General features: G+C 39.7%; 1 protein-coding gene across 3 annotated transcripts in view; it reads left to right on the top strand.

Moving 5' to 3' along the window:
* Positions 1-27825, top strand: part of efl1 (elongation factor like GTPase 1) — a 291123-nt gene that overhangs the window by 110269 nt on the left and 153029 nt on the right. For all 3 annotated transcript variants that reach the window (XM_059952643.1, XM_059952645.1, XM_059952644.1), the window contains 2 exons: positions 18366-18496; positions 26890-27050. In XM_059952643.1, the coding sequence (XP_059808626.1) occupies positions 18366-18496; positions 26890-27050 (292 nt within the window). The remainder of the gene's footprint in view (positions 1-18365; positions 18497-26889; positions 27051-27825) is intronic.

Raw genomic sequence — 27825 nt, 5'->3', positions numbered from 1 at the left:
TCAATATCTTTTAATGACATATGAATGGAAACGTTGCAAAATAGCTTGGAAAGTTTAAAAGAGGATAACGGGTTTATCAAGGGGTGGCGTGTAAAGATCGAGTGTAATATAGAGTAGTGTGACAGTTAATTTTGCAAAAGCAAACAAAGAAGTATCAAGAATGATATCCAGTTCCTTGACAATGTGACAAGTAATAAGGCAAAAAATCAATATGGTTTTGATTATTATAAATAGGTTGTAGTGTGTAGGAGCAAGGAAGATAAATAATTCTTGTCCAACTTCCACAAAAATCCAATATTCACATTTATGGAGGAGACTAAATTATCAACATTTTGGGCCAAGACCTTCATCAGGACTGGAGTGGAAGGGAGAAAAAACCAGAATCAGGTGGGAAGGAGGGGAAAGAGTACAAATTAGCAGGTGATATGTGAAGCCAGGGAAGGGAAAAGGTGGGAGGGGGAGGAAGAATGAAATAAGAAGCAGGGAGAGGTGAAGGGCTGAAGAAAGAATCTGATAGGAGAGAACAGTGGACCATAGGAGAAAGGAAAGCAGGGTCATGATTGGGTGGTGGTGGGGAAGGGAATGGGGAATTCTAAAAGAGAGAAAGGGAGGGGAAATTGATGTTTCGGTCTTCAAGTTGGAGGTTACCTAGACTGGATGTGAGGTGTTGCTCCTTGAGCCTGAGTGTGGCTTTATTGTGGCAGTAAAGGGTGTCATGGACTGAAATGTAAGAATGGAAATGGGAAGTTGAATTGAAATGGTACAGTTCTTGTCTGTATATTTGGATTGATCATCTGAGTTCCAGCTAGTTTTATTTAGAGATACAGCACAGTAACAGGCCTTTCCAGCCCAGTGAGCCTGCACTGCACAATTTCACCCATGTGGCCAATTAATCTGCTAACTTGTGTACGTCTTTGGAATGTGGGAGGAAACCCATGTGGTCATGGGGAGAATGTACAAACTCATTAAAGACAGCGATGGAATTGAACCCATATTGCTGGTGCTGTAATGTTGTGATGCTAACTGCTAGTCTATCCATAACTCCACACTGAGAGTGCATGGAAATCAGGATTGAACCCGGGTTTCTGGAGCTGTGAGGCAGCTGTGCCCAAGGGCCAGATATCCATATCTGGACTATTCCTAGACATAGACTCTGGTAGCTAACTGCTCAGAGCTGCACAAATGTATTCCTCATAAAGTTAGTAAATCACAGAATGGTGACATCTCAGATACATATGATGTTTCAACCCTTTGCATGAGCAGTTGAGTGAGTTATATTCCCTAGCATTCTCTAGTCATGTGTCATGGCAGCAACCTTTCCCTCCATGTCAGCAAATCAACAGAGTTGTCCATTGACTTCAGGAAGAGGGGACGAGTGAGCGGTGCACCTGCTGTTGTTTATATCAATAGTGTTCAGCTCAATAGGGTTGATAGCTTCCAATTCCTCAGAGTGAACATCACCAACAGCCTGTCCTGATCCAACCACATTGATGTCATGTCCAGGTGAATTCATGAGTGCCTCTTTTTCCTTTGAAGGCTAAAGAAATTTGGCACAACCCTTTAAACCCTCACTGATTTTTATTGATGCTCTGCCCATGACCTCAAGAAACTGCAGTGTATTGTAGACATATCTCAGCATCATGAAAACCAGCCTTCTTTCTATGCACTCTGTTTACACTTGTTGCTGCCTCAATAAAGCCGCCAGCATAATCAAAGATCCCACACACACCAGGCATTCTCATTTCTTTTGCCTCCCATTGGCCAGAAGATTCAAAAGCCTGAAAGCACGTAGCACCAGGCTCAAAGACAGATTCAGTTCTGCTGTTACAAGACTATTAAATGGTTTACCGGTATGATAAGATGAACTCTTGACCTGACAGCCTGCTTTGTTGTGACCTTGCACCTTACAGTCTACCTGAACTGCACTTTTATTTTGCACTTTATTTCTTACTGTTGTACCTTGTACAGCCTCAATGAACTGATGTAATGAATTGATTTGTATGGACAGTATGCAGGACTGGTTTTAAACTGCATCTCAGTACATGTGACAATTATAAGCCAATTTACCAATTTGCTAGTTTTCTTTATCACCTTTTTGAACACTTCAGTTGAATCTGTTTACACTGTTTACAGTGCCTTCTAGAACCTAAGCATTCATTGTATATGTAACGCGCTGTAATGGCTTCTCTGTAATGTTTCACTGCTAAGGCTAATGAAACGGTTTCTCTGTAATGTTCACTGCTGAAGTAACGGTTTCTCTGTAGCAGCAATGTTTGGGTTATGGCTGGAGATAACAGCATGTTAGCCAGTCAGGATTTCACAAGCCCTGTCTTGTGAATCTGGAAGGAGTTGATTTCACGGGCTTTTGCCAGAGAGAGGGAGGGATGAGGGAAGATGCGAATGGAGAGATTTGGTGGACCGCCGGAAGGAGTGGACTCGGAGCTAGGGTCCGAAGGGCAGTGACGATCAGAGGAGGTCAGTGGCAGACAATCGGCTTATCAATGTGCTTCAGCTTCGCTCCATACTGTTTAATAAGATTGGGCCCTTTTATTTCTTTTATTTTGTTTTTCTACTAGCCATATAGTCAAAGTAAGAGTTAAAAAGCTTAATCGCATATCGTGTACTGTTTGTTATTTCGGGGTGCTGCTTTGTAACGGGACACATCGTGCAGCATCCACCCAAACAAGATTTCTTAAGTTTGGCCGGGCTGGGCTGCTAGGTGTAGCGTGAGTTGCATGTAAAAGATGTTTTCTTCATATCACTTAAGATTCTTTTTCTGATCACTTTTATTTCTTGTTTCCTTGATCTTGACGGGTCTATTATTTGGAAGTACTACGTACACTTGACACACAACTGATTTTGTCTCTATCAGATATCTTTGCACCCTCTTAGGAATGACCAAAGTTCTCCTAATCACTGAATTACCTCTGACATAGAATCATTGTGGTAAACCTCTCCAAATCCTTCACATCTTTCCTTAAGTATGAAACCCAGATATGAACACAGTATTCAGGTTGTAATCAAACCACTATCTGATTCAAGATTGTGTAATGTAATTTCCAGTAAACAACTGTAAAGGAGAACAAAATAGTTGTTAACACGAGGAAATCTGCAGATGCTGGATATTCAAACAACAACACACACCAAATGCTGGTAGAACACAGCAGGCCAGGCAGCATCACAACATTCTACCAGCATTTGGTGTGAAATAGTTGTTACCCCAGATCTGATGCAGCACGGACAAAGCACAATAAGATAAATGAATCAACAATAAAAATAATTACAAGTACATAAGATAGCTTGTATACATTGATTGCATGTCCATAAAGTGACACTATTGTAGATAATGTGACTCTGATAGGAAGGGATGATAAAGTAGTGGTGGTGGGAGTGTGGATCAGTTTTACTGTTGAGGAAAATATCTATTTTTGAGTCTGGTGGTCCTGGCATGGATGTTATGTAGCCTACTCCCCGATGGGAGTGAGTCAAACAGTTCATGTGCAAGGTGAGGGGGATCCTTCATGAAGTCACTGGCCCTTTTCTGTATATATGTCCTTTGTTGGGTAGGCATAAAGATTCATTATGACTTCTTCCCTCGTACTCTGCACTTTCTAAATCATGTTCAGATTCTTAACTGCCTATTTAAACAGATTCGTAAACTGCCAGTTACTTATAGCTAACCAAGATGGTCAGCACAAACTTCTGTAGATTTCCAGCAATTAAAACAAATTGAAAAAATCACTTCATGGATAAGAGTAAGTAGTGAGTTTCATCACACATACAGTAATTAGGTTAGTTTATATGTCAAGGCAATTCCCAAGCATTAATTTTCATTCACAACATAGGCAGCTGGTGAGCCTGGTTGTCAAAGCCATTTATGTCAGTGTAGCCTTCCAGTGACAAGGAGAGAGTTGTTTTGAACTGCATAATCCTCACTGATATAATGAAAGCTTGGACTATACTGGACAAATTAGTTTCTCAGATTGTAGAGACAATGTTGATGGAAAGCAATTAACTACTTTTTTTTTAATCACTCAGAATGCAGTTTTTATATGCTACAAGTTGTCAGTGCTTGGAGTCAAAGAGTGATACAGCAAGGAAAACAGCCTTTCAGCCCAACTGGTCCATGATGACCAATAATGTCTATGTCAGATAGCTCCATTTACCTGCATTTGGTGTACGTCCCTCTGGTTCCTATCCATGTACCTGCCTTTTAAATGTTATTGTACCTGCCTGAACCACTGCCTCTGGTAACTTGTTACTACCCTCTACATGAAGAAGATGCCCCTTGTCCATTTTAAATCTTTCCCCTCTCACCCTAAACCTATGCCATCTGGTTTTTGATTCCCTTCCCCTGAGGAAAAAGGCTGTGTGTGTTCATCCTGTCTATGGTCATGATGATTTTACGGACTTTTGTAAGGCCACACTCAGTCATCTGCATTCCAAGGAATAAAGTCTTAGACTTTCATTGCAATTTAGGCCCTCAGTTCCTGGTAACATTCTCATAACTCTTTGCATTCTTTCCAGCTTAATGACATCTTTCTTATAACAGTACACAATACCAGGCACACTACTCTAGGTGAGGCATTATGCAACTGCAGCATAATTCCTTTCCTTAATGCCGTGATTGATGAATGCCAACATGTCAAAAGCCTTCAACACCTTGTCTACCTGTGATGCCACTTTTGAGAGCTATTTATTTATATACCTAGTTCTCTCTGTTCTACAACAGTCCCCAAAGAGTGTTCCATATTTTGTGAAAACACTGGTTGGCCATCATGCTCATTGGCAATGGGGAGACAGATTGGGGAAAACTAAACTATGGAGAATGATTGAAGCAATGATTGCAACAGGCAGTAGTCAAAACTTGTCATTTTAACATTTAGGTCGAACACCAATAAATATTTGAAGCCAAGCAAATGACAGGGTTTTGAGAATATGAAACAAGATGGATCAAATTACCTCCTGTAATATAAATCCATTGGTTTATGGTTTCTCCTTTTTTCTGTGTATTTGAATAAAAACCAGCATCTGAAAATGGCATCATCCAAACTTGATTTAAGTTATACAGCAAGAAACAGATTTAGTTGTAAAACAAATTAATGGATTGAGGACTCTTACCATAAATTTGATATTTTAAAGTAATTTTACAATATTTTGCATTAGCTGCCCAGGACTTGCTGGGAAATGTCTTCAGTTACAGCATTTTGGTGCTCTCTTTACCAATTAAGGTAAGTAGGTTAATGGTTGCAATGTGATTACTGAGCTTTTCTAACTCTTGCCTATATTTTGCTCTTCATTTTCTGAATGCATGCTTGAACTGGACTGCTCAAATCCCAAACATTTATACTGGGAAATTTGCCTTTTGAAGCAGTATTAAATGTGTGTTCAAAGTCCTGATGCGTGGCTTTGCTGTTACTTTTGCTGGCAACTGGTAGGTAAGGTACTGAATCAAAAAGGCAAGTCTCTGCGTGTCATAATGTCGAATAGGTGGTCTAGATGAAAAGCCCCGAATATGAGCTAGCTGGAAAAATTGACACCCAGTGATGTCATGCCCCTCGGACAGAAAGAAGATATAGAAGCATGAATATAGAACACTAGGCCTCTCCAGGCTGCCCTGCCATTCTATAATATCATGCCTAGTAGTGCCAGCTTTATGCCATTTGGGGGGAATAAGCTTGAATTTCTCAATCTTTCAAATAGTTATCTATCTTCACCTTGTATATATAATTGTATTTACAGTGCCCATAAAAAGTATTCACCCCATTTGGAAGCCTTCATGTTTTATTGTTTTACAACATTGAACCACTGTGGATTTAATTTGGCTTTTTTTTTGACACTGATCATAGAAAAAAGATTTGTTCATGTCAAAGTGAAAACAGATCTCTACAAAGTGATCTAAATTGATTACAAATATAAAACACAAAATAATTGATTGCATAATTATACACCCCCTTCAAGTCAGTATTTAGATGATGCACCTTTGGCAGCAATCATAGCCTTGTGTCTATATGGATAGGTCTTTATCAGCTTTGCACATCTGGACTCTGCAATTTTTTTCCCCATTCTTCTTTACAAAACTGCTCAAGCTCTGTCAGATTGTATGGGGATCATGACTGAACAGACCTTTTCAAGTCCAGCCACAAATTCTCAATTGGATTGAGGTGTGGGCTCTGACTTGGCCACTCCAGAACATTAACATTGTTGTTCTTAAGCCTGTGTACTTTTGGCTTTTATGCTTGGGCTCATCATCTTGCTGGAAAAGAAATATTCTCCAAAGTCACAGTTTTCTTACAGACTACATCAGGTTTACCTCCAGGATTTTCCAGTATTTTGCTGCATTCATTTTACTCACTACCTTCACAAGCCTTCCAGGGCGAGCAGCAGTGAAGCATCGCTACAGGATGATGCAGCCACCACCATGTTTCACGATATGGATGGTGTGTTTTTGATGATGTGTGGTGTATGGCTTATGCCAATCATAGCATTTAGTCTGTTGGCCAAAAGGCTTAATTTTGGTTTCATCAGACTATAGAGCCTTCTTCCAGCTGACTTCATAGTCTCTCACATACCTTCTGGCAAACTCTAGCCAAGATTTCATGTGGGTTTTTTTCAACAGTGGCTTTCTCTTTGCTACTCTCCCATAAAGCCGCGACTGGTGAAGCACCCAGGCAACTGTTGTTGTATGCGCAATCTCTCCCATCTCAGCCACTGAAACTTACAACTCCTTCGGTGTTGTCATTGGTCTCTTGGCGTCTCTCTCACAAGTCCCCTTCTTGTATGGTCACTCAGTTTTGAGGATGGCCTGCTCTCGACAGATTTACAGCTGTGCTGTATTCTTTCCATTTCTTGATGATTGACTTAACTGTACTTCAAGGGATATTCAGTGACTTGGAAATTTTCTTGTATCAGCCTCCTGACTTGTGTTTTTCAAAAACCTTTTCACAGAGTTGCTTGGAGTGTTCTTTTGTCTTCATGGTGTTCTTTTTGCCAGGATATATATAACATCTACTATTCTTGGGAGGTTCCCTACCCTCTGAAAACCAGGAGGTTCACTATAGGTGTAGCCACCTCCTCTGGTTATTAAGTCCCAGCAATTTGTCTACCACTAGCCTTCCAAATGTGAAAGCTGTCAAGTTCTTTGGCTGCTTTTCCAAAACAATTAGGCCAATTAAATATATATTTAAAAAAATTAAAACATAATATTATAAATCATTGAGCAATTGAAAGCATTTCTAAAAAGTTGGAAAGATTGAAAGAAATGTAATTCAAAAACTATCTTTTATTTGTTCTTCTCTGTTGCAGCTGTTTCTCTTCATTTGGATGAATAGGCTTGTTGTTCATTTCCAGGCTTGACTTGCTCAGTAAGTTAGTGCTCTCTTTGCTGGTCTCCATTTGGAGCACCACCCAAAAATCAACCTCACAACTCAGCCAGGAGGTGCTGTATGTCTGCATTTGAAATTAAGGAAATTCTGATTGTTCAGAAATCTTTATAAACCTTACTTGCTGAGTAACGTATCTTCAAAAAGTTTTGGTTTAATTTGCAAAATGAAAACTACATTTACCCTGTTAGTGCAATGACTTCAAATATATGTGGTTTGGTCACCCTGAAAATGTTGGGGCAGCTGATTTTGGAATTAACCAGGTAGAATGGTTTTATACTCTTAACTTATTAATCTTGAATAACTTGGTCTATTCTCATATTTAATGATGATTTTATTATGGATATTTAAAAATATGAGGGGTGATCGATAAGTCTGTGGCCTAAGGTAGAAAGAGATGAGTTATACAGCTCTCATTACATGCACATGCAGGTCAACTCTTTGAGTGATTATGCAGAAGGTTTTCAGTTAATAACTCATCACCCCTGATGAGTTATTAACTTCAAACTTCCTATAACTCATCTCCTTCTACCTTAGGCCACAAACTCATCAATCACCCCTGCTGTGGACACTTGCTGGAGGTCCAAGATCCGTATGCTCCATGGCTGCTGGACTAAGTGTGTAAATGTAGGAGGGGACTGTGTTGAAAAATAAATGTGCTAAAATTGACTCCTTCTACCTTAGGCCATGAGCTTATCAATAACCCCTCGTAGCATACTATTTTAAATCAGCAGTTGATCAGTTGCTCTTTATAACTATTATAGTGGATTCCGGTTACTTGGGCCATCAGTTAGATGGAAAAGTCACTTATTTAGGACAACTCTCAAAAAACAGAAACTGATCGAGAAACTAGCTGGTATTCCCTTCATTTATTTGAGACACTACACTGCTTAATTGGGACAGTAGACTGTTGCCGAATGATTTCTAAATAGCAACACACACAAAATGCTGGAGGAATTCAGCAGACCAGGCAGCATCTTTTCCCACTACCTAGCACATTTTTCCCTCCTCCACCGCCTTTCTGCTTTCCGCAGGGATCGCTCCCTATGCGACTCCCTTATCACTCGTCCCCACCCCCCCCCCCCCCAATCCCTTCCCACTGATCTCCCTCCTGGCACTTATCCTAGTAAGTGAAATAATTGCTACACCTGTCCTTACACTTCCTCCCTCACCACCATTCAGGGCCCCAGACAGTCCTTCCAGATGAGGCGACACTTCACCTGTGAGTCGGCTGGTATGGTATACTGCGTCCAGTACTCCCGGTGTGGCCTTTTATATATTGGTGAGACCCGATGCAGACTGGGAGACCATTTCGCTGAACACCTACGCTTAGTCCACCAGAGAAAGCAGGATCTCCCAGTGGCCACACATTTTAATTCCACGTCCCATTCCCATTCTGATATGTCTATCCATGGCCTCCTCTACTGTCAAGAAGAATCCACACTCAGGTTGGAGGAACAACACCTTATATACCGGCTGGGTAGCCTCCAACCAGATGGCATGAACATTGACTTCTCCAACTTCCGTTAATGCCCCTCGTCCCCTACTTACCCCATCCTTCACATACTTAGTTGTTTTGTTCTCTCTCTCTCTCTCTCTCTCTGCCCATCACCCTGCCTGTTCTCCATCTCCCTCTGGTGCTCCCCCCCCCCCTTTCTTTCTCCCGAGGCCTCCCGTCCCATGATCCTTTCCCTTCTCCAGCTCTGTATCACTTTCGCCAATCACCTTTCCAGCTCTTAGCTTCATCCCACCCCCTCCCGTCTTCTTCTATCATTTTGCATTTCTCCCTCCCCCCCACTACTTTCAAATCTCTTATTATCTCTCCTTTCAGTTAGTCCTGACGAAGGGTCTTGGCCCGAAATGTTGACCATGCTTCTCCCTATAGATGCTGCCTGGCCTGCTGTGTTCCACCGGCATTTTGTGTGTGTTGCTTGGATCTCCAGCATCTGCAGGTTTTCTACATAGTGTCAGTCACATGCACCTGTGCCCGTTAGATACTACGCTGTACTGAGAGTGAGCAGTTTTGGAATAACATCAGTTGTTTGAGTTTGTGTTAAAAAAGCAGTGATATTTGTCACAGATAATTGGCGATTACTAAACAGTAAGACAATTCAGAACTGTTTTGCTACTGCGGTTACAAACATTCAAGCTTGAAGATGCCAGAAACAGCAGGGAGTGAAAATGAAATGATTTCACTATTTCAACAAGTTAGGAACTATGAAAATTTTTAAGGGATCAACAATCATCTTGAATGTTACAATGAAAGTTAAGATATGGAGGATGCAATTGTCAAAAGCATTGTACGAAGACAGTAGGTGTCTGGGCTGATTTTGTTAATTTACAGTCAGTCAAAAGTACACTGGATGAATTCTTCTGTTGAGAACTGTTTGGAAGTGATGCACAGTTTTATAGTACTGTAGTAGTATTGATTGTGTCTTAATTTGTTTGGTATGTCATTTAAATACATAATTCGTTACCGAGTTAAATGTCTTGTAATTTGAAGATGTTAGCTACTTCCATTTATACTGATGAAAGTTGGAGCTCAGAAGTCCATGCTTGTCCATTTTGGAATAGTTTAACTTAAACTTGAAACGCAGTTGAATTAAGTTTGTTCCTTGTGATGTAAAGGGACATTCTGCTAATCTCATTGGGTAGTATCAGAATTGACTACATACAGATTATTCCAAAGTCCACAGAATGTGATAGCATTTAGCTATCAAGATGCTCATTCACTGAGTGTCTTGGTTGTAAATGCCAGTATTGATGGAACTCCCATCAATAAAGGCATCTGTATGTTAATGGCACACATTCAGGATAGGTTGGGGGAGGGTAAGAAGTGTTGGATTAACCTGTTTAGTTGTTAATTTCTTTGCATTTTTAACAAATTGCCTGCTAGTATTTTTCATTTACTTGTATTTCTGTATGTTTCCTAGTGGTAACAGTATGTACTGTATATACAGTTATTCAGTGTGTAGCCTAGTGGTCATATTTGTATGATTTTGGAAGATTCTCTTGGTATTGCTTTATGAATAGGGGCTATCTGATTGGTTAACTCTTATCTGTGGATTGGAATGGAATGTTTCTTATCAATGGGGAATAAAAAGAGTCCAACACATGGATTTGCCATCTTTTTGTTTCTCTCTCCCTTTACTTACTAGACTTCTATCACTCTGTCAATTTTCTTTATTCTATTAATACTTAATAAAATGATTGTGAAGCAACAGACTTTGTGCCTCTTTGATGACTTTCAAAGTACCTTGGTTTAAAAACATCAGAATCCAACTGAAACAAAGCATTTTCATTTGCAAAGAGTCCACTCCCAGAGAGATTCCATAGCATAACTGGCTCTTGGATGACAGTGTATTTACACAGTCAGCTTTCCAAAGACCATCATTTCAGAAATATGCATGCATGAACTTCTGCCCTCCCTTTTTTACTGGACTATGCTCTTGGACGAGTGAGCCTTTCCAAGTAATTGGATCTGTGATGTTTCCCAATTTGCTACTCAAAACTGCTTTTGCAACAAAATAATTTCATCTGTTTTAACTTCAATTAGGAAAAGTTGGTACTGAGAGGTGAGGATTTCCTCTCATTGCTGTCTTCCAATGAACCTAGGCAGTTGTAGATTGGATTCCTCTACCTTCAGTAATCCAGTGTTTTTAAGTAACAGGAAAGGTTTTATTTTCCCAATATGCAGTTTGTTATGAGTCCTGAGAGGTTTAGAGGTGTTTCCTGATGTCGAATGTTTAGTGATTTCTTTACTCTGAGGGAGTTCACATTGTGTGACATTTTCAGTGGTTTCCTGGAGGTGAATTTTTCTGCCTGCGGAGGAGCTTTACAGTATACCTCAAGCAGATGTGGAGACTTCATTGTGTGCTGCATGCTGCTTATGCTGGCCAATCAAAGACAACAGCTATTGCAGAAAAAAAAGAGCAACGAGTCTCTAGGTAAGGGACACGAAGACAGATTTCAAGAGCACCAGAAACAAGAGGAAGGTCACTACCAGGAGACGGTCCTGCTCAGCATCTACAACCATACTTCCCAGAACATCAAGGCAGCCACTGGTCACAGCAAAGAATTTTGTAATGAACTTTCAAACTTCAACGTAAATAAAGGACCCTGATCATGCCACCAATAAACAGATGGGAGAGCAAAAATTACACAATGTTTACCTGCATCTTCCTTTTTGAATTCACCTGCATTGACAACAGCATGTATTATTTTTCCCTTTCTACTGCTTCAATATCACTTTTATCTGAGTGATTCCTCAGGTAGAAAATGCTGACCTCTGTACAAAATACGCTTCCCTGGATCAACTTCACACTACAGGTCTGGACATTGATCGAATGCTTGAACCTTTTTGAATTTTGCTCAGCTCTGAGGGTAACCGTTCAGAGAAATTGAGAAGGGTGAATATAACATTAAACTAAGTCAATTCGAATTCTTTGGCCAGGGAGCTGTGTCTCCATAGTAGCTGCCACTGGGAAAAGCACTGTATGATGACACATTTGCCAGATTTTTGAGAAGTAGTGTGCATGACTTAATACTTTAGGTTAAAGACCTATTGAGGAGTTCCAGCATTTTTTTCCTTCACAAATGCTATCTAAACTGCTGAGTGTACCTTGCAATTTTTGTTTTCAGATTTTCAGCATTTTGACCAAATATGCAAATAGATTTTGAAGGAATTAATTTTCCTAATGAGCATGTGTAACTTTAATAAACACCAAGTAAGATTTTTACGGCAGTGAATTAACAGGGCAGGGTAATCCTGAGAAAGGATTTCTTAATGTGTTTGGAAGGTTTTTATCTTCAATCCCCAGATCCAGACTTGATTATGTAGTCTTGACTGAACAAGTTAATGTTCCGGCTGGGGTACTGCATCGCTATAAGTGTTCTCTTTCAAATAGTATCTCTAGTTAAGATTTAATTTTCTTGGTCATGTAGACCAATATAGCACTATTTGGATGTCTGGTAAATTTTCCATTTTTCTTTGAAATGAGAAGGGTATGGTCTTGCAAAATGAATTTAGGGAGATGGTTTAAATAACAGAATCTAAGATTTATTTCAAATACTTCTGCAAGTGTTGACAGGAATTCAAATTAGAGAGTAGGTCAAATAAATGTGTGGCAAAAATACGGAGGAAATAGGTTTTAGATTTTTGGGTTACTGATATTATTTTAGGAATGGTGGGCACTTTGCAAGCTGAATTGAAAGATTTACTGGTGCTGCTGGGGACGATTTATATTAATTTAGCAAGTGAATAGAGCACTCACTTGTTATACATTTGAAGGGGAAGATGCAAGAATCAAGGCAAATTAAGTTAATCCAGAAGGCAGAATGTACATAAGAGAAATGCAAGAATAAATTCTGTTTTTTTTAATGCAAGCGGTGTGACTTGGAAGACCAATGAATTGAGGGCTTTACTTACCATATGGGAATATTATACTTTTGCCATCACAGTGACATGAGTGAAAGAAGGGCAGGCCTGACAACTCAGCAGTTTGGGGTCTCTGATCTTCAGGCATGAGAAATTGGTAAGGGAAAAAAAAAGTAGCCTTTCATTGTTAACTAGGGAATCCATTACTACAATAATGAGGGAAGATATCCTAGGAGGCTCTTCAAATGTGACCATATATATGAAGCTTAGAAATAAAATAAGTTGATTCAAGAATCATAATACTCAATTCCTAATAGATGCAGAAAATAGAGAAGCAGGTATGTAGAAATATCACAGAAAGATTTAAGAATAATAGAATTATTCTGAAGGGGATTTCAAATATTATCTGAAGTTGCTTCAGTGCAAAATGTTCAGTATGCATGGAATTTTTAATGTGCATTCAGGAGCACTTTTCTTTAAATCAGTACACATTTAGTCCTAACATAGAAGGGCCAGCACTGGATTTAATCTTGGGGAATATAGCTGAGCAAGTGGCTGGAGTGTCAGTGTATTAGGTTATTTTGGAGATTGTGATCATAAATCTAAGTTTCAAGGTAGTTATGAAAAAGGAAACTAAAGCCCTGAATTGGGGGAGGCCAATTTCAATATCATGACATGCCCTGGAAAAATTAAGCTTGGAGCAGCTATTTATGGGTGTCTACTTTTGACAAGTGTGAGTTATTCAGAGAAGACTAGTGAAAGGTCGATGGCATTAACTTCCCATTGGGATGAAATGTAAATACAAGTGTAAGCAGTCCACAGAAGTCGAGGGACATTGAGGTTTGGATATAAAAGAAAAGGAAGCAAATGATAGATGCTGAAAACTGGAGAGACACAGCAGGAGTACAGAAAATATAGGAGAGTAATTGAAAAGAAGTTAAGAGAGACTACAAAATATCAGTGGTGGACAAGGTTAAGGAAAATCTCAGAACATTTTATAAGTTTCTTAAGAGCAAGAAGTAAAAAGTTAATTTAGGACCTCATAGATAAATGGAGCTACAGGATACGAATGAGGCTTTAGATGAATATTTAACATTTGTAATCATGAAGGAGAAAGACATTGTAGTTGGGGAATTTAGGGAGGCGTAGTGAAGCTCTGGAACAAGTAACTATTAAAAGTTAATTGATGTCTTGGCAAGTTTAAAGATGGATAAATCCCCAGTGCCTTGAAGGTTGCAAACCTAGCTGCAATAAGAGGCAAGTACTTTTACAGAGATTTTTAAATCTTCACTGGTCACAGGTGAGGTACCAGATGACTGGAGCAATGCAAATGTGCATTATTATTCAAGAGTAGCAGAGGTATGCTGGTTATTACAGGCATTGGATGATGAGTTTAACATCGGTGGTAGTGAAGTTATTTGGAAACTGAGCCAGGATTGATTATTACTTAGGACAGAATTAATCAAAGTTTGTCAGCATTGCTTTGTTAGAAGGAGCACCTCAATTTGATAGAATTTGTCAGAGGTAATCAAATATATTGATGTGGACACTGCAGTCATTGTAATCTACTTGGACTTCAGAAAGGCATTCCACATAGTCCAAAAGGCAAATCAGATACAAACTTGGCTTGGTAATGAGAGACAGTAGGTGGTGGTGAAGGGGTTGTATGTGTGATAAGAAGCCTATAATCAATGTTTTAACAACCATAGGGCCTAATGCTGAGACCCTTACTTAGTTATGTACAGGAATTATTTTGATATGAAAGTAGGATATATTTTAGGAAGTTTTTGATGATGATGATGATGAGCATAATCGGATGATGTTGATGAGTTGTTGCCAGATGGAATTTTACCTTAATTGGTGTGAGGTGATACATTTGAGAGCTGTAATAAGCATTGGACGTAATGAATGACTGATATCCAAGGATCCCTGGACTACACTTAGGTAAGGTAAATTACAAAGGGATACAGGATTTGTGGGGTATAAATTATAAGTAGGGTTGTGCTACAGCTTTATAAGACTATGGTCAGGGTGTAGCTGGAGACTTATGTGCAGTTCTGATCACTACACTATCGGAAGAACATCATTGCACTGGATAAGGCACAGGGGAGACTCACCAGAGGTAGTTCAGTTGTGAAGAGAGACAGAATAAATTAAATATAGAATATAAAATATTACAGCATAGTGCAGGTCCTTCGTTGTTGTGCTAACCTTTTTAACCTACTCTTAAGAGCAATCTTAACTCTTCCTTCCCAAATAGCCCTCCATTTTTCTATCATCCATGTGCCTATCTAAGAGGGATTTAAGAGACTCTTAAAAGTTTCTAATGTATCTGCCTCTACCTCTACCCTTGCTAGTGCGATCCATGCACCCACCACTCTTATTTTTTAAAAAAGAGCTTATCCCTGACATTCCCCCTATACTTTCATCCAATCATCTTAAGATAATGCTCCCTCATATAAGCTGTTTCCACTCTAGGAAAAGGTCTTTGGCTGTCCTCTTTATCTATGCTTTTGTACACCTCTCATCCTCCTATGCTCCACAGAGAAAGTTCCAAGCTTGCTCAACCTAATTATTTAATTTTTATTTATTTTTATTTAGAGATACACAGTGGAATAGGTTGTTCTGGTCCTTTGAGCTGCGCTGCCCAGCAACCCCCAATTTAACCTCAGCCTAATCACACAACAATTTACATTGACTACTAACTGGTATGTCTTCGGACTGAGGGAGGAAGCCAGAAGACCTGGAGAAAACCCACACATTCTACAGGGAGGACGTATAGACTCCTTATAATTGACGTCAGAATTGAATTCTGAGCTCTGTCCTGGGCTGTAATAGCATCGTGTTAATTACTATGCCACCAAGGCACCCATAAGACATGCTCTACAATCTAGGGAGCATCCTGGTATGTCTCCTTTGTACTCTTTCTAGAGCTTCCATGTCTTTCCTATAATGAGCTGACCAGAACTGAGCACAATACAGTTATTCCCCGAGTTACAAACGTCCGACTTACGAACAACTCGTTCTTAGGAACAGCCTGCCATAAAGCCTTTTATATTAAAAATTTGTTGGCTCGAGGAAGGGGAACACTGTCCATCATTTTAAGTTGGATAACTTTGCCATTAACACTGCTGAGTGTGTAACTTTGTATTTGGCTTAAATTTTTCTTAGCAAGATTCACCCTGACTCCACTTTTCCAGTCAGCACCGCCTCCACTTGTCCCATTTAACCTGTCTCAGAGCGGGAGGACTTTAGGAACCGGGGGAGCTCAGGACCCACCACCCGTGGCTGCTGCTGAATCCGCAGTGTTTCTGTTCTGATGACGGAAAACGATCACGATTGAAAATGAAGTGGAAATAATAAAGCGATCAGAAAGAGGTGAAATGCCATCAGTCATTGGAAAAGCATTAGGCTACAGTCGGTCAACAATCAGAACAATTTTAAAGGATAAAGTGAGAATAATGGAGCATGTGAAAGGCCCTGCTCGGATGAAAGCTACAATTATTACTAAACAATGTGGTGGTTTAATTATTGAAATACATATGATTCTTAAGTGTTTTATATGCATAAAAAGGTAAAATAAATGCTATATACTAAGACAAACGTTTGACTAACTGACGCTAAATAAGACCAGAGGTACCTGTTCCAACTTGCATACAAATCCGGCTTAAAGACAGACTTGGGAATGGATCTCATTCGTAACCCGGGGGCTGCCTGTATTCCAAGTATGGTCTAACGAGGGTTTTATAGAGCTGCAACATTACCTCGAGCCTCTTGGAATCAGTCCCCTGACTAATGAAGGCCAACACACCAATATGCTTTAGGAACCCCATCAACTTGTTCACCAACTTTGAGGGATCAGTAGACATGGATCCCAAGATCTCTGTGTTCCTCCACATTGCTAAGGATCCTGCAATTTACCCTGTATTCTGTCTTCAAATTCAACCTTCCAGAGTGAATCACTTCACACTTTCCTGGGTTGAACTCTATCTGCCACTTCTCAGCCCAACTCTGCATCCTCTCAATGTCCCATTGTAACTTTCAACATTTTCTACACTATCCCCAACACCACCAAGTTAGGACATTTACTTGGAGCAAAGGAGGGTAAGAGGAAACTTGATTGAATTTTATATAAAATAATGAAGTATAGAAGAAGGCAGCCTTCATAGCAGAAATGTCTGTAATCAAATGGGGTATGTTTCAGGTAAGGTGTAGCAGTTTTGGAAGGGACTTGAAGAATTTTTTAGAGCTAGAGGATGGTTGAAATTTGGACTGCATTGCTTGTGAGAGTAATGACGGCAAAGTTTTTGTGATATTTTCAACATCTCTGGATGAGCATTTGAATTGTCAAAGTATCAGAGTGCTAGGGTAAGGGGTTAGAAGAGAATGGTGCTCAGTGTTTGGCATAAACATGGTATGTTGAAGGGTCTGATTCTGTACGATATGACTCCATGACTGTTATGTTCATTCATCCATATTTTGTATAGTAATGATGCCAAAATTTTTAGAATTCAATGTCATTAATCTGCAAATGTACCAGCGACTCTGAGAAATCTGTGCATGCGAGTGCATACATTTGAATGCTGCTGTTATTGATTCAATGCAAGCCAGCAGGGTGTGCTGTGACAGTGTTCCATGGATTTGTTTTTTTTCATAGTGCACATAAGTATTAAATATTGAAGATTCTTTTCTTAGAAGTCTTAGAAGCATTTGAAATACAGTGGATTCCAGTTAATAAGGGCAACCACTTATTGGGACACTCTTAAAGAACAAAACACAATGCCGCACAATTCAGACAGGAGACTATTATCGAGCAGTTTGTAATTACTGTCAGTCATGTGCACTTGTGTGCCTGTTAGAAACTACACTGTGCTGAGAGAGAACAGTTTTTAAATAGCCCTAGTTGTGTGTGCTTGATTTTTGCAGTGATTTTTGTTACTGATAGTTGGTGAGAAGTACGTAGTAAGACAACTCAGATCTGTTTTGCTCACTGCAGTTTCAAGCATTCAGAAATGGCTATGAGTGAAAATGAAATTATTTCACTATTTCAGCAAGTTAGGAATGGCGAATTTGAAGGTGCCAATAATCTTCTTTAATATTACAATGACAATGAAGATTTGGAAGATGCAGTTGTTGAAAGCATTAAATGAAGGCAGTCCATTATCTGTACTAGGTGTCTGTGCTGATTTTGTTAATTTACAATCAATCAAAAGAATGTGGCATTCCTCCGTTGATAACTATTAGGAACTGATACGCTGTTTTATCAGTAGTAGTAGTATTGCTATTGTTCTAATTTGTTCTGCATTTCATTTAAATACATTGTTATGCAGTTGAACAGTAGTTTGTCTTTTTATAGCCTTTTAACTATTTCTATGAAACTTTGGGTAATTGGGGCAGCCACTTGTTTGGCTCAAAATGCACTGGTCCTGATGTGTCCCAATTAACTGGAATTCACTATATCTGCATGTCCGAAAATCTTTTTATATATTGCAATACCTATTTTTTTTCACTTTATTTCAATTATAGTAGAGGTTATGTGGTTGCATAATAAATGACATGAGATAAATCTATCACATAAATTCTTGCTTTCTTTGCACTTCTTGAAGACCCCTGACTCAAGAAGAAATAGCTCAACGGCGTGAGCAGGCCAGGAAAAGACTTGCTGAAAAACTTGCAAATCAGTGTCAGCAATTGGGAGAAAACCCAGAGATCTCTGCCGCCAATGCAAGCACAAAAGGTGAAAGGTCTAACTGATATTTAAATCTTAGGAAAGAAACAGATCATTGTTTTCTCATGATATGTTCTAAATTTTAATAAGAGACCTTTGGCAAGTTCATGTTTTTAATGAAAACTGTGCAGAGCATGGAATCCCAGAAGGATTTGATTGATTGTTTTAAATGTCAGAAAGGGTGTTTGTCACAATCTAAATAGTTGTGATAATCACATAGATCTCTGTCAAAATGCTTACACAGTATCAGAGGTAAGTTTATTTTGTAAAGGTATTGATATTTTCCCATTTCCTTATGACATGGGAAAAAAAAGGCCATTTTTGTCTGTTGGATCCTTGTCAGCGGTCAGATCAACTGCATCAATCCCTTTCGCCCAGCTTCCCAGTAACTTATTTTCATACGTACTCATTGACATTTGAATTAATCTTCCACCATCCAACCACGCTGTGGATATTTTACAACAGCCAATTAAACTAATCACCAACACTTTTTTGGGTTATGTAGAAACCAGAGCACTGCTGTTTCACTGATGCTTTTCAGCAAAAGATACTGGCAACTAACTTGATTTGTTTGCTGCTAACCCTTGTGGAGAGATGTTAGTGAACATGCTGAAGAATAGGTTATAGGCAGCTAAATGTGGGAATGGATTGATGAGGTAGCTTGGAGACTTGGCATAAAACATGAAAATATTTTTAATTTGTCTTCTCCATTTAGTCATCTGAGAGTTGTGATCGTGATCTCAGGTTTTATGGTATTTTGCTACTAAACCCATTAACCATTTATTTACATGGTGCATAATAGCTTAAACCATCTAGTTACTTTTTCCTTGAGTTTGGATTTTTTATGGTTTACCCATGTTTCAGTTTTGGAGGGTTGTTCAGTAAAATAGGTTAGTTTCAACGATTTAAGGACCTGTCAAGTGTTGCATCATTTTATCACAGAGATTTTGTTAATAGTAACAACAGTTTCCTTATTATTATCCTTTATTTATCAACCAAATACATTGCACATAATTTTTTTTAAAGATGGCAAGGTGCAGCATTCTTTTTGCAAAAAGTATCCTCCAAAAAAGAGTTTCTTAGCTTAAGTCAGTATTAGTGTCGGTCTCTTTCCATCCATGTTTGTATTATCTTTTTGTTGCCATTACACTACTGACCTACACATCACAAAGAGATTTGGGTAGCTGTCCCAAATTTGCCTTTTGATAGCTCTTTATGGTATTCTGAAAGTAGAACATTCACTTCATGGATGTCATTTCTGCAGCTTATTTAGTTAAAGATTTTTAAAAACTAATATCAATTTAAAACTAAAAAATTCAAACATGAAATATATTTAATTGTTCACTTTATTAATTCTTCTTTGGTGGAATGCTGCTAAAATCCAATTATATGCACTTGGGATATTTTTGACAGTGGAATTATTTACATGAGGAATTCTGCAGATGCTGGAAATGAAAGCAACAAACACAAAATTCTGGAGTAGCTGGGCAGGCAGCATCTATGGAAATGAATAAATGAATAAACGACTAGTTATTCATTTCCGTAGATGCTGCCTGCTCTGCCGAGTTCTTTCAGAATTTTACACCATAAGACCATAAGACATAGGAACTGAATAAGACCATTCATCTTTTCGAGTCTGCTCTGACATTCCATCATGGATGATCCTGCATCCCATTTAACCCTATACACCTGCCTTCTCACCATATCCTTTGACGCCCTGACTGATCAGGAAACTACAACTTCCGCCTTAAATATATGCATGGACTTGGGCTCCACTGCAGTTAGTGGCAGAGCAATCCACAGATTTACTACTCTGTGGCTAAAAAAATTCTCCTTACCTCTGTTCTAAAGGATTACCTCTCAATTTTGAGGCTGTGCCCTCTAGTTCTGGATACCCCTGCCGTAGGAAACATTCTCTCCACATCCACTCTATCTGGTCCTTTCAACATTTGGTAGGTTTCAATGAGATCCCCACCCATTCTCCTAAATTCCAGTGAGTACAAGCCCAAAGCTTCCAAACGGTCTTCATGTGTTAACCTCTTCATTCCCAGAATCCTCCTGGTGAACCTCCTCTGGACTTTCTCCAATGACAACACAACATTTCTGAGATATGGGGTCCAAAACTGTTGACAATATTCTAAGTGCACCTGACTAGTGTTGTATAAAGCCTCAGCGTTATCTCCTTTCTTTTATATTCAATTCACCTTGATATAAATGCCAACATTGCATTTGCCGCCTTTACCACAGACTCAACCTGTAAGTTAACCTTCTGGGAGTCTTGCATGAGGACCCCTAAGTCCATTTGTACCTATGATGTTTGAATCTTCTCCCCATTTAGATAATAGACTGCACTATTGTTCCTTTTACCAAAACACATGATCATACATTTCCCAATGCTGTATTCCATCTGCCATTTTTTGCTGATTCTTTCAATTTGTCTAATTCCTGTTGCAATCACATGGCTTCCTCAGCATTACCTACCCTTCCACCTATCTTCCTATCATCCACAAATTTTGCCACAAAGCCATCAATTCCACTATCTAAATCATTGACAATGTGAAAAGCAGTGGTCCCAATACTGACCACTAGAGAGCACCACTAGTCACTGGCAGCCAACTTGAAAAGGCCCCTTTTATTCCCACTCGCTGCCTCCTGCCTATCAGCCATTCCGCTGTCCATGCCAGTATCTTTCCTGCAAGGCCTTAGAATTTTATCTTGTTAAGCAGCCTCAAATGAGGCACCTTATCAAATACCTTATGAAAATCTAACTAAATGACATCTACTGCTTCTCATTGCCCACCTTGCTTGTTACTTCTTTGAAGAACTCTTAACAGATTTCTCAGGCAAGATTTCCTTTCACAGAAACTTTCACAAGTTCACAAGACAAAGGAGCAGAAGTAGGCCATTCAGCCCATCGAGTCTGCTTCGCACTCCTCAATGAGCTAAACTATTCTCCCATCTAGTTCTAATTTCTGGCTTTTTCCCCATATCCCTTGGTACCCTGACTAATTAGATACCTATCAATCTCCTCCTCAAACACCCTCAATGATCGGGCCTCCACAGCTGCATGAGACAATGAATCCCTTAAATCCATGGACCCTCTGGCCAAAAAATATTCTCCTCATCTCTGTTTTAAATGAGTACCTTCTAATTCTAAGACTGTGGCCTCTTGTCCTGGACTCACCCACCAAGGGAAACAGCCTTTCCATATCTACTCTGTCCAACACTTTCAACATTCGAAATGTTTCTACTAAATCCCCTCTCATTCTTCTATACTCTAATGAGTACAGTCCAAGAGCCAACAAACGCTCCTCATATGTTAGCTCCTGCATTCCAGGGATCATCCTCATAAATCTTCTCTGTACTGTCTCCAACATCAGTACATCCCTTCTAAGATAGGCGGCCCAAAACTGCACACGGTATTCCGAATGAGGTCTCACCAGTGCCCCATAAAGCCTCATCAGCACCTCCATACTCTTATACACTATTCCTCTTGAAATGAATGCCAACATAACATTTGCTTTCCGTACTGCCGATCCAACCTGGTAGTTAACCTTTAGGGTATCCTGCATGAGGACCACCAAGTCCCTTTGCACTTCTGTTTTTTGAATTTTCTCCCCATCTAAATAATAATCTGTCCAATGATTTCTTCTTCCAAAATGTACAACTGTACATTTCTCAACGTTATATCTCATTTGCTATTTCTTTGCCCACTCTCCTAAACTGACTAAGTCTTTCTGTAACCTTTCCGTTTCTTCAACACTTCCTGCTCCTCCACCTGAATTAGTGTCATCTGTAAGCTTAGCCACAAAGCCATTTAATTCATAATCTAAATCATCGATATACAGTGTAAAAAGAAGTGGCCCCAACACCGACCCCTGCGGAACACCACTAGTAACTGGCAACCAACCAGAATAGGATCCCTTTATTCCCACCCTTTGCTTTCTGTATTGTAATGCAAACAACATGGAGGAGCAAAAGAAAGCCCCTGCACTTCTTAGCTTAATGGATGCAAGGATGTACAGTCTCTTGCGCAACCTAGTAACCCCTGAAAAGCCAGCAAGGAAGACATTTGATGAAATTATTATAATTTTACAAAATCACTTGAACCCTAAACTGCTGGCAATAGCTGAGAGGTTTAGATTTTACAAAAGGAATCAGTCAAAAGTTGAAAGCATTTCTGAATACATTGCAGAACTGTGCAAACGTTCCCAGCACTGTGACTTTAGAGATAGACTTTCTGATACATTAAGGGACAGGCTTGAATGTGGCATACATAGTCAAAGCACTCAAAAGAGCCTACTGGCTGATAGAGGTTTAACCTTAGAATGGGCATTGACCATTGCAATATCTGCAGCAAAATATGCAGCAGAACTATAGAAAAGGAAGCAAGAATGTCAGATGCATAAAATGTCCCTGAATGGTACAAAAATCCAAAGATATTGTCGATGTGGCAAATCCTCCCACAATGCAAATGGCTGTTGGTTCAAAGAAAACGTCTGCAGAAAGTGTTACAGGCAAGGTCACAGAGAGAGAATGTGTCAGGCAGAAAAAATGACAACCAAGTGAAAAGTCTCAAACACAAAACTATGCAAATGCATAAAGTTACCGAATATAAAACAGAATCAGACAACGTAGAGTTTGACAAAGGTGATCTGTCTTGCCTAGAACTGCATAGTATTACTGAAATAGATCAGATAATCTTCTGGATCACAATAGATGTGTCTGCTGTAAAACTGAAAATGAATCAACTTTGTCTATAATTCCAGAAGTTGACTACAACAGACTGTTTTCTAAGATACCATTAGAGAAGACCTAAGTGATGCTAAAGACCTACACAAGCAAAAAAGTGTCCCCAAAGGCAAAGTGAAAGTGATGTATGGAGACCAAACACAGCAGTTAGAGCCAGCACTTTTCGGATGTAAATAGTTGAGAAAAATCCAACTGGACTGGCATTCAACCAGAACTTTCAGTGTGGTGTCAAACAGACAACGGCAAGCCAAATGGTAGCACTAACCAGAGACTGACACAGCTGCTTAATGCTACTGGGAAGGTGTTTGAAAAGGGGATTAGTAAACTCAAAGGCATAAAGCCCGGAATTGAACTGGATGAAACAGCAACATCAAGGCTCCATAAAGTGAGTTCAGTTCCATAAAGCGCATCCAGTGTCTTTGTCCTAAAGTGGATGCTGAACTGCAGAACTTGGAGGCATCTGGAATTCTCTCCAAGGTTGAAAGGAATGAGAAGGTCAGAGCCACTCGCATATGTGGACTTTTCAAGGTGAGCATTGACCTGGTGTTGCGTACTGTGCAGTACCCCCTGCCACGAATAGAAGACATTTTTGCATCTTTGGCTGGAAGGGAGAGGTTTTCAAAGATTGATTTGTTTCAAGCCTATCTGCAAAAGGAGATTGAGAAGTCAGACAGGAAGTTCCTCACAATGAATACTCACAAGAGACAATTCCAGTATAATCGTCTTGTCTTTGGCATCACATCAGCTCCAGCAATTTGGCAAAGAGCAATGGACCAAGATATCCCAGGAACACAATGTTCTCTTGATGATAACATCATGACTGGCAAAAGTGATGAAGAGAACCTCCATGACCTTGATAAAGTGCTTACAAAGCTAAATGAGTATAGTTTGTGTACAAAGAAAGAGAAATGTGAGTTTTTCAAGAATGAACTCTCATATTATGGACATGTCATTGACAAGCATGCCTCATATAAATTGCAAGAGAAGTGTGAAGCAGTGTTACAGGCACCCAAACTGGAAAATATATGACAACTCAGGTCATACTTGAGCCTTGTAAACTACTACCACAGGTTTTTCCCAACCATTGCTTCAGTACTGCATCCATTGAATGCACTGTAACAGACAGGAGCAAAGTTGGAATGGTCAGAAAGATGTGAAAAAACATTTAAGGAAGCAAGGAGACTAATAATGATGAACTGCTCACCCATTATGACCCATCCCCACCCATTAGACTGGTGTGCGATGTGTCCCCTTATAGAATTGGAGCTGTTTGTTGCTCATTAAGAAAGATGGATCTGAACACCTGATTATGTTTGCTTCAAGATCACTGATGAGCGCAGAACGCAACTATGCACAGATTGACTAAGAGGCCCTTAGTCTAGTATGGAGAATAAATAGATTCCACCACTACCTTTATGGACAGAAGTATACACTAGTGATGGATCACCAGCCCCTTGTGTCCATTTTCAATCCCAGGAAGGGAATTCCAATGATGATTTCCCCCTCACTACCCTGGTCACGGTGTTGGGCGCTATTCCTAGGAGCCCACTTTTATGACAGAGAATTCAAGAGTACCAAACAATGCAACAATGCTGATGGCTTGTCACGTCTTCCGCTACTGACAACTGAAAGAGAAAAGTCTTCTTATTGTGACCCAGCAGAAGTGTTCCTCGTTGCATTGATGACCAGTTGTTGGCAACAAATCCTGAAATACTAAGGGAAACAAGGAGTGCCCTGACGTTGTCAAAAGTCTTTGATATTATCATGCAAGGATGGCCAGCTCATGATAACCCTATGTTTCCAGAGTTCTCAGTGAGATAAGCTGAACTGTCTGCATGTCAAAGAACACTGATGTGTGGATCTTGTGTTGTGGTTCACTCTAAACTGTGCGCCACAGAAGGACACCTGGATACAGTCAAGATGAAGAGTCTCACCTGGTGGCTGGGGATAGATAAACAGATTGAAGACTTGGCCAAAGGCTGTTCAGGATGCCAAGAAATTCAGAATGCTCCTCACAGGCACCATTAGACCCATGGGAGTGGCCGTTGTCACCGTGACAAAGAGTACATATTGACTTTGCTATGGACTCCATTTTTCTGATTGTTGTGGATGCTCAGCTGAAGTGGTCAGAGGTTATACAAGTTAAGCCAACCACCTCAGCAAAGACCGTCATGGCTCTGAGGACTGTCTTCACCAGAAACGGCTTACCAGAACAAATTGTGTGTGACAACGAACCGCAATACATAGCAGAATAATTCAGACTCTTCATAAAGAAAAATGGCAACAGACATTTCAAGCAAGGTCCTCACTTCCCAGCAACAAAATCCATTAAAGCGATGTACAATGAGGACATTTCTCTACAACATACAAAGAACACCGTCCTTTTTTGTGTATCGGAGCTCTCTTCATATGATGACAAATCATGCACTGTGATGCTGATCATGAGCCTGAATCTGAGCAGGAATCATAGACCTCCTGAAACCAGACCTCCGGAGGGAAATACAAAATAAACAGTTCAGACAGTTGCCAAGTAAAGCAGCAAGAGCTTGAGATTGGATAGGAAGTCCTAGTGCATGATTACTGAGAAGACATGTGGACACCCGGTAGGATAGCTAGAAGAACTGGACCACAGATGTATACAGTGATCAGACATGGAGATGTCATCTGGATCAGATACTGGATGCTCAACTGAAGAACATACCTGAGTCAACTGCATCCAACTTGATGAACATTACATTACCTCTCGATGATAATGTCAGTGACAGCAACCTGACATCGGAAACCAAGAATGTTGTCTTGGGCAAGACACCTACCAAGCCTGATGCCACTCCACAGGTCCAGAGGCACAACATGAACGTTATTGTTGACAAGACACCCGCCAAACCTGATGCCTGTCCACAGCTTCAGAGGCTCTATCCTGAAAGGAACAGTGCACCACCTAAAAGACTGAACCTTTGGAACAGTAAAGTTAGTTATGGACTGTTACTTTGAAAGCATTTTTATTTGGAATATGGATTTATGAAAAGGAAGTTGAATGTTTTGTACGCATATAGTTTTATGTTGCATTAATCTAAAGGGAAAGGAAGTGTAATGTATGGATCTATTTCTTTTAGAGCGATGCCCCCCCCCCCACTTTAGCCCTACATATTGATCTGTTGTCTACGCATGCACATTTGTTCTCTCTTGCTCTCGCTGCGATGTGAATAAAGCCATCCCTTGTGTCTGTTCTTTTATTAACTATATATGTAGTTGTGCACAGGGACAACATACAGCACCTGGCGAAGCCATCCTGCCAGTCTCCCGAATGCTTCCTCATATGTACTAGCTATCCATAAATAACCTGGGGAGGACAAATACTGGGTCAGTGTAACATTTTGTTGTAAGTCCTGTGTTAACAGGTCCTTTCTGTGAGCCCATTCTTTTGATAGGTATTTTGGGCTTATCACATTGGCCACTTCGATTATAAAATGGCATGTACATCTGATTCATTTGAAAAATCACTGAAGGAATCTATTTATTGTGGGGGTCAATTGAGTTGCTATATTTTAAATTATATATCTCTCCAAAGTTATATATTGTAATATTTTCTATTATTCACATGGGGAAGGAAATTATATAACTGTACATCCTTATTTTTAATTCCTTTGCAGACATCCAGGTACCAAACCAGATGGAACAGGCAGGACAACAGGAGAGTGAGCAGAAAGACCACTTCATTGCGTTTGCCAGGGTATACAGTGGAACAATCCGCAGAGGGCAAAAGTTGTATGTGCTAGGCCCAAAATATGACCCTTCAGAGGCTTTAGCCAAGGTGCGTATATGTCAGTATTCGGGCGAGTGGTTCTGAGATGTCCATTCAGAATGGATACTGTGTCAGTATATTGGTGCGAAGTGCATTTAAAGGTTGGACAAGGATTTGAGTTATCTTTCATTGTTAAAGGCAGCAAGAGAAGTAGGAAAATATTGATGCAACTTTACAAGAAGATGGTCAGTCTGCACGTGGAGTACTACATTCAGTTTAGATCTCCTTATTTAGGGAGCAACATACTACAATGGAATCAATGTAAAACAAAAGCCCAAAGGACAATTCCTGGAATGAAGGAAATGACATATAAAGAAATGGTGAGAAGAGTGGACCTATTCTAATTGAAAGGCAAAAGAATTAGAGATGATCTTACTGAAAGATATAAAAATTCTGAGGGAGATCAACTGGATGGATGCTGAGAGGAATATCTGGAACCAGGGCTTATAGTTTCAGAATAAAAGTCACCCATTTTAGATGGATGGAAGTGGAATTCTTTAGGAATCATGACTTTTTGGATTTCTGAACCTCAGAAAGGTATGGTAAGGGAACATTGAATATATTGAATGTGGAGACTGTCATAAAGTGAAATTCAAAGTATAGAGCAAGAGAGAGAGAGAGAGAGAGAGTGTAATTGAGGGTAGAATTAGATTAACCATTATCTTGTTAAATGTTCACAAGGGCCATTGGCCTGCTTCTTGTGTTTCTGAGTTCTTAAGAAGTACAGTATATTTTAGAAATAACATTTTAAGTAAGGTGATGCACTGGCATCATTGGTCATAAA

This window comes from Hypanus sabinus, chromosome 28, assembly GCF_030144855.1.
Source record: "Hypanus sabinus isolate sHypSab1 chromosome 28, sHypSab1.hap1, whole genome shotgun sequence".
In the NCBI taxonomy this organism is placed as follows: domain Eukaryota; kingdom Metazoa; phylum Chordata; class Chondrichthyes; order Myliobatiformes; family Dasyatidae; genus Hypanus; species Hypanus sabinus.
The sequence above is the reverse complement of the archived record's forward strand: the minus strand, read 5'-3'. Positions and strand labels throughout refer to the sequence as shown.